Source organism: Barbus barbus, assembly GCF_936440315.1.
Source record: "Barbus barbus genome assembly, chromosome: 34".
NCBI lineage: Eukaryota > Metazoa > Chordata > Actinopteri > Cypriniformes > Cyprinidae > Barbus > Barbus barbus.
Genome location: NC_136762.1, coordinates 12,926,583 through 12,942,205, shown reverse-complemented (window position 1 = coordinate 12,942,205; position 15,623 = coordinate 12,926,583). Strand labels below are relative to the sequence as shown.

General features: G+C 37.2%; 1 protein-coding gene across 2 annotated transcripts in view; it reads left to right on the top strand.

Annotated features, from left to right (window-relative positions):
- Positions 1-465: 465 nt before the first annotated feature.
- LOC306853937 (Golgi SNAP receptor complex member 1) overlaps positions 466-15,623 on the top strand; it is a 37,178-nt gene continuing 22,020 nt past the window's right edge. Inside the window, exons 1-6 of one of the 2 annotated variants that reach the window (XR_013782790.1) lie at positions 466-583; positions 1,300-1,411; positions 1,505-1,592; positions 2,219-2,326; positions 3,111-3,202; positions 11,895-11,969. Coding sequence is in view for 1 of the 2 variants with exons in the window: in XM_079391652.1 (XP_079247778.1) it covers positions 553-583; positions 1,300-1,411; positions 1,505-1,592; positions 2,219-2,326; positions 3,111-3,202; positions 11,895-11,969 (506 nt within the window). In the remaining variant the exon portion in view is untranslated. The remainder of the gene's footprint in view (positions 584-1,299; positions 1,412-1,504; positions 1,593-2,218; positions 2,327-3,110; positions 3,203-11,894; positions 11,970-15,623) is intronic. The other variant, XM_079391652.1, reaches the window with a different exon arrangement.

Genomic DNA, 15,623 nt, shown 5'->3' with positions numbered 1-15,623 from the left:
TTACAATGGTAACTTACTTTAAGTTACTTGCTTACTTTTAGTCATTTAGCAGACACTTTTATCCAAAGCAACTTACAAATAAGAAAAAGTAACTAAAACTAAAAGTTAAAACTCTGTAAATACTATCTACACACACATTTAAGAAAATACAGAAATTAAATAAAATTGACAAATGCATACAACAACATTTCAACTTCAGCCTAAAATCTGTTAACAAGGCAGGTAAAGATAGCTGACCAAATGAATCCTCAAATATTAGCGGATTTTATCTTTTAAAAACAACACTGATACAGCTACATATGCTACGTATACATTATTTTATAAATTATGTAAATAAATAATTTTATTGTCTACTAATTACCAAAGATCGCAGTTCTGTCTCTCTAACTCAATGCATCCCAATTGGCCGCTATGAACTTCCTGGAACTATTTGAGGTCTAGAATCACGTGACGATCGAGCGTTTTGAACTTCCGTTGTTTCAACGATATATCGCGACCCTGTTTCTCAACGGCTCTGGCCGGCACCACCGCGGATGACGTTGAACAACAAAGATGGCAGGAGGAAACAGCAACTATTGGGAAGGTGAGGTGGCAAAGCGTTACAAATTCCGCTCGACCAAAAGCTTTATTGCGCTTTGTGACAGCTCACGCCAATTCCTTGTTCTGGACAGTCTTTGGCGACGTTTCCATGAAAACGCTGTCAGGTTACCCCGTTAACTATCGCCGTTAGCATTAGCTTGCTAGTCCGCTGAAACGTCAGTGCTTCCGATTAACCTGAGGAAAACAGCCAGACATCTTTCATATCTCTTACTTTAAACATTTGTCTGATGGGTTTCACTTTATACAGTCTTTCTTTATTTAATGTAACACAAGCATTTATAAGCTGTCAAAAAAGTTAAGCAGCTGTTTGTATATGAAGCTAGAACAAGATTTTACACCAAAATCAAATAAACTCATGGGCCGTATTTCAAAAACTAATAAACTGCCTTCATAGACAGCACTTGAGGGCTTCATATCTACGTTTTGAATGTTCCTACGTGTTTGTGACTCTGTAGATTGTTAACTCTGAACTATCAACGACCAGGTAGACTACTATGATTGTTTTGTCTTTTATAAGCATAAATAACTACTAAGTTAGCTTAAGTTGTCAGTGATATGCTGTGTATAATTTTATAACATTTTCTGATGTTATTTTGTTATCTAATGTAAACTGCCACTAACTCTGGAGATGCTGTCTTACATTTTTGAATGTGTATATAACCTACTGAAATAATTTACTGATTGTAATCATGTTGACAGACTTGCGGAAGCAGGCGAGGCAGCTCGAGAACGAGCTGGACCTGAAGCTGGTGTCCTTCAGTAAGCTGTGCACCAGTTACAGCAGTTCCCGGGACGGCCGTAGAGGAGACAGGTGTGATGCCACTCTACCTCATCGAAGGAATTGTAATGTTTTCTCAATCTCAGTGTAAAGATAACACTGTTCTGTTCTTTCTCTGTTCAATAGTTCGGATACAACACCTCTGCTCTCCAACTCCACGCAGGACAGAATGTTTGAGACCATGTCAGTGGAGATTGAGCAACTACTTGCGAAAGTAAGAACTCTGTAAAATTTACCAATAGTATGCGCTCCTGAAGAAGGCGTTTTACACCACTACGCGTGGGTTGCTTCCTCCCATGTCTTTTAAATTTTCTATCATGATATAGTCAGTATGATGAAGGCTTTTTAAATATTTTTGAAGAAGAGTGCCTTGGATTTCTCTTTTTTTACATCCATTTGAATTCCCGACCCCAAAGAGCACCTTCAAATATCTCATTGAACTCCCTGAGCACCCTGGACTTTTGTTGTCTTTCTAGTATGTGCTATATGTTTTCTTTATAGTCTCCCAACCTGCTCCTCGTGTATATTAAACTACATATTGACTGATAAGTGTTTTTTTTGTTTTTTTTAGTGGTCAAAAACTGATTTCTAGAGGGCAGGGTATATATTTCAGTATAGACAATACCAGTAAATGAAAACAAATAAGATAAATGAAAAAGTAATTGTGTGCAAATAAGTACTCAATTTAAATAGAATTTATTTATTTTACACATTGTTAATCAGATGATTTACTAATAAACTGCCTTCCTAGACAGCACTTCAGGGCTTCATATCCACGTTTGTGACTCTGTAGACAGCTGTGACAATAAACATGTTTCACTTTGTTCCTGTGTTTTAAAGCTTACAGGGGTGAATGACAAGATGGCTGAGTATACAAGCACACCGGGAGTAACGTCTCTGAATGCTGCTCTAATGCACACTCTCCAGAGGCACAGAGACATCCTACAGGTGAGTTTCTTTTATAATTTATAATTATAATATGCCCAACGATTAATATACATGAATATTAAACTAATGTTTATATGTTTAGGGTCAGTAAGGTATTTATTTGTGTTTATTAATGTAATTATTCTTTTTGGAGGAAAGTAATACTTTTATTTAGCAAGAATGCATTAAATTGATTCAAAGTGGCAGTAAAAATGTATGCTGTGATATATATATATATATATATATATATAGATATAGATATAGATATAGATATAGATGTATAGATATAGATGTATAGATAGAGATATACAATACAAATGTATGTATGTATGTATATATATATGTATATGTATATATGTTTACTTTGTATTCATTAAAAAAATACTGGGGGACAAAAAATGTGTAACAGTTTCCACAATACTATTAAGCAGCAAAATTTTCTAATTATTGATAATAATAATAATAATAAGAAATGTTTCTTGAGCACCAAATCAACATATTAGAATGATTTCTGAAGGATCATAGTGGCTGCTGAAAATTCGCCTTTGTGATCAGAGGAATAAATTACATAAAATGTTCAAATAGAAAACAGTTATGTAGTAGTGTTTCATAATATTACTGCTTTTACTGTATTTTTAATCAAGTAAATGCAGCCTATGTAAGCATAAAATACTTTGTTTATAAAGATTTTAAAAAAATAACAACCCCAAACTTTTGAAAAAAGACTGTATTCTCAAGATGAAAGGGCACTTAGCTGACCTTGCTTGTTATTTATAACCCCTTCATCTCTGTTTTCCTTCTGTAGGACTACACACATGAATTTCATAAAACCAAATCAAATTTCATGGCAATCAGGGAGAGAGAGGATCTTTTGGGATCTGTGAGAAAAGACATTGAGTGAGTTTTCTCTTTAATTTCCTTTTGAAACCAAAAAGGTTATGAAGATCGATTCCATCTAATGTGTAGTTAACCTGGGGACTGTTTCATAAAAGACGCTAAGAAAAGCGGGGATTGAAGTCCAAAACCTGACTGAAATAACAAATCAATCGGGATTAAAGCGCTTTCATAAACCACAATTTAAGTTCACGCAATCTCACTGATTCAATCCAGGTTCAATGAGTCAGTATAATTTGATGTGCATGCTTATTCTTAAGCAGCCCTTTATGTCTATCATGGATCAAATCGATCCACCATAGCAAACAGCGAATATTTGTGCTGTTTAATGCATTTGAGACATGGTGTTTTGCTCAGTGCATAACTGACACGTCACAGGTATATTTTTCATCTGTAAATGTTAGAAAGTCATGCAGATATATCCATTTTGCTGTCATGAGTGGGCGAGACTTGCATGAGTGAATAAGTGCTGCTGCACACATGCGCGCTACACTGACGGAGCAGAATAGAATAATAGCGCAATTCTGAATAAAATTAAATATTTGTTGTTGGATATTAAATGTGACGCATGTAGTTTTTTAATCCTCCGTATAGACCCCTTTTTTGTTAGTAAACATTGTGACGTTTTTCTGTGGACGGAGCTTAGGTGGAGGCAGAAAGATTCCACTGACTGCTTCACTAACGCTAGCTATGAAGTCTGTTTAGCTTGTTTTTTAATAATAACTGGAGAAATTCAGATTTTACCTGCATATGTAAGGTATAGCTGCACTGTCTGGGACCACGATTGTTATTTGAAAAGGTTAACTTTAACACGATTCACGATTTTATCACGATTCTTTGTCATGTTGGTTTTACAAGTTGTCTGAGCATTACAGCCAAACTAGCCTTTCAAGGTCAAAAAAAAAAAAAAAAAGACAAAGACATGGCAGATATTTAGGCCAAAGTGGGCCTATTTTACCTTTCTTATTAAAAAATAAAAACAAAGATACACATAAATTACAAACAGTGCTTTATTTTCAGGTACAATAGATGTATTTAGCAGGACCATTCAATGAAATTGAATAAACAAATATAAAAATAAAACACTACATAGACTGATTCCTAAAGCAACTGTATTAAAGTTTTTCAGTCAAGAATAGTGAGTGATTTTTCTCTTTGCGTTTTGTTTTGTTAACGTTAAATGAATAGTTCCCCCAAAAATAAATATTCTGTCATCTGTCTGTCAATTCTGTCATAATGTTTTATTTTTATACCATCATTTACTCAAAAGTTGTTTTAAACCTGAATGAGTTTCTTTCTTCTGCTGATCATAAATGCTGTTTTGAAGACCAAACAGTTGCTGGTCCACAGAGGATTTTTCTTTCCTGCTATCAAAGTCAGTGTAGACCAGCAACTGTTTGGTTACCCTCATTCAGCACAAGAAATTAATAGAGGTTTGGGACAACATGTGAGTGAGTAAATAATGACAGAAATTTAATTTTAGGGTGAACTATCCCTTTAATGACAGTCGACAGCTTACTCAACTTAACTTAGTTGAGTAATCAGGCGCTGTTAGACAGGCTTTTTAGTGCGCGTGCTTCAAGTGTATGCGCTCAGAAAAAGCGCATGTCAGACCAGCGTGCGAATTAAACATTTAACCAGCAAGGCTTGTTTGCAAATAATGTACTTTTGCGATCGTGAATAAGTGCAGTGTCCTGTCAGAGTAACTCTACTGCTGTATGTCGTGTTGTACAGTACATAGAGACGGAGGCGCCAGAACTGTATCTGACATAATGTGCGCTGTAGCACGATACTACGATATTTCTTCAAAAGCAGATCGTGGAGACATTTTTATCGTCCACGATCAAAAATCGTCATATCGCACACCTAATGCTGACAAATAAACACTATCGTAACTGTTTAGGCAGTTAGGCTAATCTCTTAAATGACATCATGGTATTCTCCATAATCAACATCTTGCCTTCAGCCAATGAACACATTTTTAAAATCTTAAATTTTAAAGCCTTTATTATTTCTCAGTATTTATTATAGCCTTTATTATTTCTTATTGTAACTCTACAGTAAAATTCACTTTATTAAAGGTTCACTTTTCATTCATGTTTTAGGCTTCTCCTTAATTTTATATTTTAGACATCCATCAATTAGTGCTGAAAAAATAAAATAAAAATTGCCGCGCTGGTGGAAACAACACGAGACCGTGCTACCGCGATTGTCAAGAGCGGCTCGATGGTGCTTAGAGTCCCGCAGCAGCAGAGAGCCGTCAGCGCAGCTGAAGAGTTCTGCGTTCAAACGTACGCAATAGACTAAAAGCTTGCCGCAATGCCCCAGCAGGTAATTACTATGAATGTGTCAGGGGGAAATAATGAGATATTTGAATTATTTACTAATAAACTAGTGTTTTCAGAGTTCGTGTCGCAAGGATGAAGTTGCTGATCCTGACTCACCATCTCCTCATTAGACGCGCCTTTAGAGAGAAATGCATGGATTGATTATAATGAAAGCGTATTTGTTTTCGATTTGTTTTATTTTGTTAAGTAGCCATTTAAAGCTTTCTATAGCCTAGATGTTTATCATGTCTGTGAGGCATGTATTCGCTAGTTTTGGTTCATTTTTGTGAAGCGCTCCTGTTCAAGACGAGACGGCAGTATAAAAGCACATCGTTTTTGTTGATACCGTGAGTGCACAAATAAAAGTAGACTTCAGTTAAAATAAATAAGGACAGACAATGCTTAATATAATGCTTAATTATTTAAATACCTAGCTTACATGGTTAAATATAAACTAAATATGTTGGTACAGCAATTAAGCATTCAATATTTTGAAATGTTTAGATTTAATTTAATAACTACATGTTTAAGTTTAATCCAACACAGACTTGTTGCTGCTGTAGTTTTGTTAGTCTGAATTTTAGCTCTATTTTGACATCCGCTCATCAAATGATTCATTCCTTTGCCACTAGGGCTGAACGATTTTGGAAAATAATCTAATTGTGATTTATTTTTTATTTTATTTTTTAACCAATATTGCGATTGCGATTTTAATATGTAATTATTTTTTAAAGCTTTTTATATTCTGTATTATTCAACAAAGACAAGTAATAATTGTATAGTATGCAGTGTTGGGCACGTTATTAAAAAAGTAATTAGTTATATTACTAGTTACTTCTCACAAACAGTAACTGAGTTACATCATTATAAAAGAAACTAATTACCAGGGAAAGTAACTATTGTTACTTTTTTTTTTTTTAATGTTCAAATATGTCATAACTTGGATGCCCCCAATTTTAAATGTTAAATAAATGAAATGGTCACTAAATAGAATATAAAACATTGTACACTAATCGACACTATTTTAATGTTTCTGTGGGACAATGTGAGAGACCCCTATCAAATTCAATTGATTATTGTAAATATTATCAACCCTCTACTTGGCAATAGAATCTCCATTGGCTTGTAATTTGTTTTAGTTTACTCACCAGACTAATATTAATTATCTGATATATTAATGTGTGTGTGTGTATGTATGTGTATATATAAATAAAGCAAGCTTATGTTTGGAAAATGGCACAGTTTTTTTTTAAATATCTCACTTAGAATCAGTCAGTCAAACATTAAATGTTATTATGATAATTTAGCATTAAATGATGATAGAACTTTAGTAATTAGAATAATCATGTATGAATGCATATTTGTCATGTTGACTGAACTTAGGTCTAGTGGTGGTACTTAAGATATTGTTTGTCATTTAGTGTTTCTATTAAAAAAAAAAAGGGGGGGGGGACTACAAATATTATTGATAAGATAAACTTGATGCTTCCTCTGAAGACTGCTTAGATGTGTTCAACTTGAAGCAGTGCAGCTAGACCGATCGCTGTGTGTCATCAAATACTGCGAGAGCTATAAGAGAGGGGACGTCTCCTTATGCTTTTCATATCGTGATATTATCGCAAATGCAATTAATCACTCAGCCCTAGTTGCCGCTGTCAATCATACCAGTGACTCGCGGCATGATTTAACGGATTCACTCGCGTAAATTTAACATTCGTGTTTGTCATCCCTGAAACGTTATTCTTGGACGTTTGGTCCTCTTAAACAAACAAAACTTTTCTCCAAATTGTGAATGGATTATGTAGAGAAACTGAGCAAAGGGCGCTTCCTTATGGCACAGTACAGTTGACTGGAAATGACTGAGCTAGCTTATCCAAAACCAGGAAGTAATCGTGCATATGTTCAATAAGTCAGAATACCTGAAATAAGCCTGGCTAATTTGGTAAAATAGTTTTATGAAACGGCTCCCCGGATTATGAAAGCTTGTATATGGAATGAAAGTTCACTCCAAAAACATGGTTTCCTCTTACAGTTCAAGCTGGCAGTCTTGTCTTTATACGTCATGCTGTTTCATCCCAGAGCAAAGCATAAAAATTTGTTGAGTCCAGGCCCTGATGAAATCTATGGATTTTTTTTTTAATTTTCTGTTCAGGTTTTGGAGGAAAGAATTCTTCTGAATGGATTTAAAAATGTTAAACTGATATGCGAATAACACTCTTATTTTAGTTTATTTAATAAATACGTGAAGTCTGTGCAAGCATTCTGTGGAGTTCTGCAGTCACGGATTTGATGTGGTTCTGGTTGTAACCCTGAGATTGTGACTGCAGGGCTAGATAATGAGTTATTGATCTGAGCCGCAATGCTCTAGTACCTCTATGGGCTGCTTATTTAATTTCTGCGCCTTGAAATAGTTGTGGTACCGTATACGATGAGAAAAACTTCATACTGCTCCTTGCAGTTGCTATTGACCTTTTTTTTTTTTTTTTTAGTCTAAATAAACTGACTGTCAGGGTTAGATTTAAGCTCAGTCCATCTCTCACAGCGCTGCATTTATAAAGCCTGTATTTACACAAGTTAGGGCTACGTCCCTCTCTGCCTCATGTTCAGCTGCCTCCCACTCACCTGACCAGCAATAAACTTGTTTACCCAGAGTAGAGAACAGCACCTCGGCAGATTTTTATTCCCTTCGGTTTGAGTGGGTTACTCTTAGAATGTTGCACAGATTTGACCTGATCAATCAGTACTCTGATGAAATTACATATAACTTGAACATACAGTCATGGCCAAAAATATCAGCACCATTGGTAAATATGGCTGTGAAAATTAATCTGCATTGTTAATCCTTTTGATCTTTTATTTAAAAAATTCAAATTTAATTCCCAAATTCTAACCTTTCATTGGATAATAAGAATTTAAAATGGTGGGAAATATCATTATGAAATAAATGTTTTTCTCAAAAACACATTGGACACAATTATTGGCACCCCTAGAAATTATTATGAGTAAAATATCTCTGAAGTATATTCCCATTCATTCACAATTTTGAGCAATCCAGAGTGATTATGAACATGAAATTATCCAGCCATGGCTGCTAGGGTTGTGACGGTGAGAAAATTTCCCCACCGGTTAATCAACGTGTAACAGCACCGGTAGTACCATGTTGTGGGGGGGTTCTCCTCTTTTTCACGCTTTCCTTCGCTTTTAAATAGCTTGTAAAAGCAGGGTGCGCATTTTACTTTCAAATTAGCAGCAATTCTGTAAAGCACTTGTTCGCTGTTAATTCGTTTAAGTTTTCTCTCTTTTCCCCACTTTCCTTCACTTCTAAACAGCTTAAAAGCTATGTGCACATTTTACTTTCACTTTTGAGCCATCAACTTCAAACTCAACTTAGCCTATATATAGTCTATAAACTCAATTTAGCCTATACTGCCCCGGACTGTGGGCAGTCGTGGCCTAATGGATAGAGAGTTGAACTTGTAACCTGAAGGTCGTGGGTTCGAGTCTCAGGTCCGGCAGGGATTGTAGGTGGGGGGAGTGAATAACCAACACTCTCTCCACCCTCAATACCACGACTGAGGTGAGACCCTTGAGCAAGGCACCGGACCCCCAACTACTCCCTGGGTGCCGCAGCAATGGCTGCCCACTGCTCCGGGTGTATATGTTCACTACCGTGTGTACGCTTGGATGGGTTAAATGTAGAGCACAAATTCCGAGTATGGGTCACCATACTTGGCTACACACCACTTCCCTTTCCCTTTTTGGGGAAGTCGTGGCCTGATGGTTAGAGAGCCGGACTTGTAATCCAAAGGTTGCGGGTTCGAGTCTCAGTCTGGCAGGGATTGTAGGTGGGGGGAGTGAATATCCAGCGCTCTCTTCACCCTCAATACCACGACTGAGGTGCCCTTGAGCAAGGCACCGAACCCCCAACTGCTCCCTGGGCACTGCAGCATAAATGGCTGCCCACTGCTCCGGGTGTGTGTGTGTGTGTGTGTGTGTGTGTGTGTGTGTGTGTGTGTGTGTTCACTGCTGTGTGTGTGCACTTTGGATGGGTTAAATGCAGAGCACGAATTCTGAGTATGGGTCACCATACTTGGCCATATGTCACATCACTTTCACTTATAAATCATAGAATTTTATTAAAGGTGCCATAGAATGGAAAACTGTCTTTACCTTGGCATAGTTGAATAATAAGTTCTGTACATGGAAATGACATACAGTGAGCCTCAAACATCATTGTTTCCTCCTCCTTATGTAAATCTCGTGAATAAACAAAGACCACTGAAAAATAGGCGAATCAGAACATAACTCCAACTGTTACATAACAGTCGGGATCACTAATAGTTACGCCCCCAACATTTGCATATACCTGCCCATGTTCTAGGCCAGCCGCCAGCCGAACCATCAGAAGTTCTGCAGCTATTGTGAAGAAATACGAGTGAGGACAACAGCGAAAATGGCAGATGATGGAAATAAATGTTATGTTCCAGGCTGTGTAGGGGATGTGAAGTGCAGGGATGGGTTGGTGTCTGTATTCAGAAAGGCACGGAAAACAAATAACGCGAGCCACTAAAGGGACATGGTTAGCTCCTTGCTAGCTGTAGCCTGTTACAGTACATAAGATTTAACTTGCCACAGAGATGATGCCTGAGGATGATGGCGAATGATTTACAGATGCTGAGCACCACTGACAAGCATCTGATCTTATAAAATGTGTGGCAAGTACTGCGTCTCTATAGTATAAACAGAGTACATGCGATCGCGAATCTCGAAGCTCCCTGATGCCCGTATTTGCCCGCCTATATTTCTGCTGGAGGTCCTGGACATCTTGTTTAGACACATGGCATCATGGATTCTATCAAATACCAACAGGTAATAAATCAATAAGTGACTGACTGTTAGAAATCTTATAATGGGCCATGTTTGGATATTCCAACCGTACAATAATCCAAACACAAACCTCAAAAATGAGCACAAAACCAAGCTTCTGCTATGGCCATTCCAGTCCTCTGATCTGAACCCTATAGAAAATGAGTGAGGTGAACTGAAGAGAAGAAGCACCAACATGGAGCTGTGAATCTGAAGGATCTGGAGTGATTCTGGATGAAGGAATGGTCTCTGATCTCTTGTCAGGTGTTCTCTGACCTCATCAGGCATTATAGGAGAAGATTTAGAGCTGTTAAACTGGCAAATGGAGGTTTCAAAAAGTATTGAATAAAAGTCGTCAATTGTGGCCAATGTGTATTAGAGAAAAACATTAATTTCACAATGATATTTACCCCCATTTTAAATTCTTATCCAATGAAAGGTTAGATTTTTGTGACTTTATTTTTTATAAATAAAAGATCAAAATCATTAACAAGGCAGATTAATTTAATTACTTATTGTTTGTCAATGTAGTTTGTTAGTCAACATCCTAATAATTTAATGTATTATTCTGCAAAATAGTATAGTAAAATGTGGTAATAATCATTCATTCTTACGAGCTGTAATATTCATATGTACCCCCAGGGGGCGACGGTGCACCATTTGTAACACCCTGCTGGATTTACCTGCCAATATAGAGCATTGTTTGCATGCTCATACGCAGTTACTTTCCGTCGTGCAGACTGTGAAGGTTCTAGTTTCACCCGGGCCACCGCTAAAGCATCACTCCTTGAGTTTGTGCGGTGCGTGTCGTGCCTGCTGTGCTTCTCCTGTTACTGGGCTCCCCATCGATCAGCAGCTCAGCGCTATAGAAATGTCAGCAGGCAGAAATGGCAAAGCCCCCTGTGTGATTTAGTGCACTGCCCTTTAAAACCTTGTTGGAATGATTAAGTTGGCTGTCGACACCCTGTCGCTTTGATTGGTGTGTACTGACAGTTGATTTGAACAGCAGGCAGGTGTAATCCCATAGAAACTGAATTAATATCCCTTCTACATCAGTCTGTTTACAATAGGTACATGGATATCCCACCAGAGGGTGGAGCCTAGTTCAGACGAGGTTGTCCTTCAGGCTGCCATTTCCCACCCTCATAAACGCTCCCATCAGAGATGGAGATCTGTTTTAATTTGTGCTGTCAGGGTGTCTTTAGAAAAGCCTAGCTGGTGTTGCACAAAGCAGAGGGGGTGTTTTTGTCTTTCATTTTCTTGATGAACTCTTGGGAAAGGCCTTTTCTTCCCAGCACTGTATTCATTCATTATTTACACTAAATGCTCTCTGTGACAGAGAAATTGTGCATGGCACAGAATGAAGAGAAGCCCTCAATATTTACCCAACCCCCACTTCATCTGAAGTGCCAGACTTTCTATAGAATCATGTTCACAAAATGCCACCTGGCTGATTGCATGCCTCCGTTTAATTGTTAATTAATTTTCTTTTCTCTTGTCAGGACATATAAGAGTGGCTCGGGGGTGAATAACAGACGGACCGAGCTCTTCCTGAAAGAACACGAGCACCTGAGAAAGTAAGGCCCTTCCTCTTCTACTGTCTACTTGATGAAATTCTCTGAAATTCACATTAGCACAATTTTTGTGTAAAGTAATAATGAAGTAATGATTTTACATTGACAATTTTTCTTTAAAGGAACACTCCACTTTTTTTACAACTTCCCTAGAGTTAATCAGTTGAGTTTTACTGTTTTTGAATCCATTCAGCCGATCTCCGTGTCTGGCGGAAGCACTTTTAGCTTAGCTTAGCATAGATCATTGAATCGGATTAGACCATTAGCATTTGGTCATCAAAAATGACCAAAGAGTTTCGATAATTTTCCTATTTAAAGCTTGACTCTTCTGTAGTTACATTGTGTACTAAGACCGACGGAAAATGAAAAGTTACGATTTTCCAGGCCGATATGGCTAGGAACTATACTCATTCCAGCGTAATAATCAAGGAACTTTGCTGCCGTACCATGGGTGCAGCAGGCGCGATGATATTACGCAGCGCCCGAAAGTACTAACTACAGAAGAGTCGAGCTTTAAATAAGAAAATTATCGAAACTCTTTGGTCATTCTTGAGCGAGATGCTAACGGCCTAATCAGATTCAATGATCGAAGCTAAGCTAAAAGTGCTACCGCCACACCCGGAGATCGGCTGAATGGATTCAAAAATGGTAAAACTCAACTGTTTAACTCTAGGAGTTGTAAAATGAGCCTATTTCCAAAAAAAGTGGAGTGTTCCTTTAGTGGGAAGAAGGAGCAGTAAAAAAAAAATCACAATGGTACACATGGATTTAAAACGGGGCTTGAAAATGGTTCAATCGGTTCACTCCGAGCAGAATCGATATTTTAACGTTTGCGTTCCCCTGTATTATTACCGTTCCGAAACCGGTTTGAGTAGAAAAAATAATGGTTAATAGTTATTTTTAAAATTGTATTTGCCTATAATAATAATAATAATAATAATAAAGTACAGTGTTTTATTTACACAAAAAGTGTTGGTATGGTATCTTAACCCGCTGCATTTAATCAGCCAATACAGCATCATCTTTTCTAGACTTTTAAGTTTCTAAATGTAGGCTACTAAACAAAAGAAAAAAATCTATTAATGCTTTAAAGACATTAAAGTATTTTTTTTTAAGATATTTAAAAATGTTTGCTGCAAATTGTAAAAAAAAAAACGCTACTTGTATTAAATTGCGTTTTGAGGGGAAAAAAAACAAAGGCTAAGCCGCGTCACATTTTATTAGGCTATTATTCAGAAATGATGTAGGCTAAAATGCCAGTAAATCAAAAATGTTTATAAACACAGTTATTAGTTTCTCTCCACAACAAATCCTCTAAACTTAAGGATATAGGCTATAAAAACGTCATTCCAAAAACAAATTAAAGGTGAAACTATATCTCTCACTCGACACGAATCCAAATGTTTCCATATTCTCAACGTATACTAAAATATTATTTATTGGCTTTTACTTTCATCGAAGTAAAACCTCATCCCCTTCACATCGGCAATAACAGCACAGTGAGGCGGTGGTCACGCTGAACGCAACAGATTGGACAACGGAACACTGGAACTTTTTACACGTTTCTTTAACTGTAATTTATTTTGATAATGAACAGGCTGCAATGTCGCAAAAATATGTGTCTTTGTGCGTGTGAGGCGCCAGCGCGATATGGCCATACAAACGCTGGTTGGTTATACAGATGCAAGACATCATTCAAAACTGTCAAGCTATTGCAAAACAAATAAAACTGTAAAGCTTTTGCAAAATAAAGAAAACTACTTTCTGCGTCTCGTTTTCCTTTCCGAGAACATTGGAATGCGTCACAATGAACCGTAGGTCTAGCTCAGCATATATTTTTTTTCTTTCGTTTTGTTAATCTGTCAATGATTTACGTGAAATATATTTAGTGTATAGGCATTTATATTCCTTTTTATGTAAGCCTATAGTTTTATTGTGTTTTCTCCGTTCACAGAAGCGCCGCAGGTGCGTAAGATCTGTTGAATCCATCTTACACTGTCGTCGGATAAACTCTTAACGCCGGTGTTCTGACGATTTGTGCTACCTCCCATTAAAACAGATGGTAGCAGAATTCATTGCCATTGCGACTAGAGTTCACAGCTGAGCACGGGGGGCATTTCACTCGCTGGATGCATCAGCATCACATTTGCATAGTCTGTACTACTTGAATTCCTGATTGGTTGACAGCAAATTTCAGATATTAAGTTGAACGATAAAAATAACGTTATTAACCGGTTAATGGCCATTTCAAATTTTTGATTCTGTTCGGAACTATAAAATTTAATTTTAGTTTCTGTTTCCGGTTCTGTTCCAGTCAAAATTTCATTAGTTTCTGATTTTTGTTCCTTGAACCGGTTCAGAGCCCTGATTTAAAATGCTTTTTTTAATTTTAATCCAGATTTGGTGCGCTTGTTTGTAGGTATGCAAATTTTGGCCATAATTTTATCATTTCTAATATTATTATAGTTATAATAATAATAATTTTATTAATTACAGTACAACAAAAAAATTATAATATAGATGCGTTTCTTTTATTTTCTAATGTTAAATCATCAAGCTTTTTGGCAAAAAAAAAACTCCAGAAAGTACTTAAGCTCCTTTTGTTGACCACAGCAGTTTATATGTTTGGGAAGTTGTTTGAGGCATACATGTTACAAGCAATGACCCAGTTTGTGTAGAACTGCAAACCAATCAGCTCCCAGACCCTGAAAACACTGTAAGTATGTGTGTAATTACAGATAGTAGTGCAGTTCTAGTCAATCCAGAGTTTGTCAGTGATTGAAGAGAGGAAGCAAACTTCAGAGGCGCCCACATTCAGGTGAAAGGGAGAGAATAAGACACTCAAAGTGTAGCACTCTGTCACCCACTCGCAGTGTCACAGCCACTTTGTCTGAGGAATGGAGGAAGGTTACCTTTAATAGGCACACTTTCATTCATCAGTAACTCAGCAAGGCCGCTTGTCTCTCTTCCGCTGTTCTGTGTCAAATTGGTGACTTAAATTTGTGGAGTCATCGTAAGCGACTGCCCCGACTGCTCGTATAGGCATGGGGTGATTTGGTATAACAGAGAATGTAAAATTTGCACTGGTTTTAAAACATTAAAATGAATCAATGGGCTGTGGTAAAGAATATGACAGAGCATTTGCTCTGGGTCATTTGTTACATAGCCAGTGTATCAGTTTGCCAGAGGTAAGTAAAAGAGACCAGTGACCGAGACGAATATTACTCTCGCATGCTTAAAGGCTCATGTGGATTGATTATTGCCTAAGTAAAGCTTTGATAAACAAGCTCAAATGAAAGTATAACTTCTGGGATTGAACATACTTGCTTATGAAGGACTGTTCTTAATTTAATTTAATAAGTGAATGTAAATTTGCCATTTGTGGACAAGACTTTATTTTTAAAGGGCACCTATTAGGCCCCTCTTTACAAGATGTAATATTGGTCTCGGGTGTCCCCAGAATGTGTCTGTGAAGTTTCAGGCCAAGATACCCCATAAATAATTTATTATAACAGCTGGAAAATGACATTTATGGGGTGTCTAAAAACGAGCTGATTTGGAGTGTATGCATATGAGCTGCATATTCCCGCCCCGTCTCCAGAAGAGGGCGTCGCGTATACATCTCTCCGCATTGCATATCTACAGCGATAAACGGCT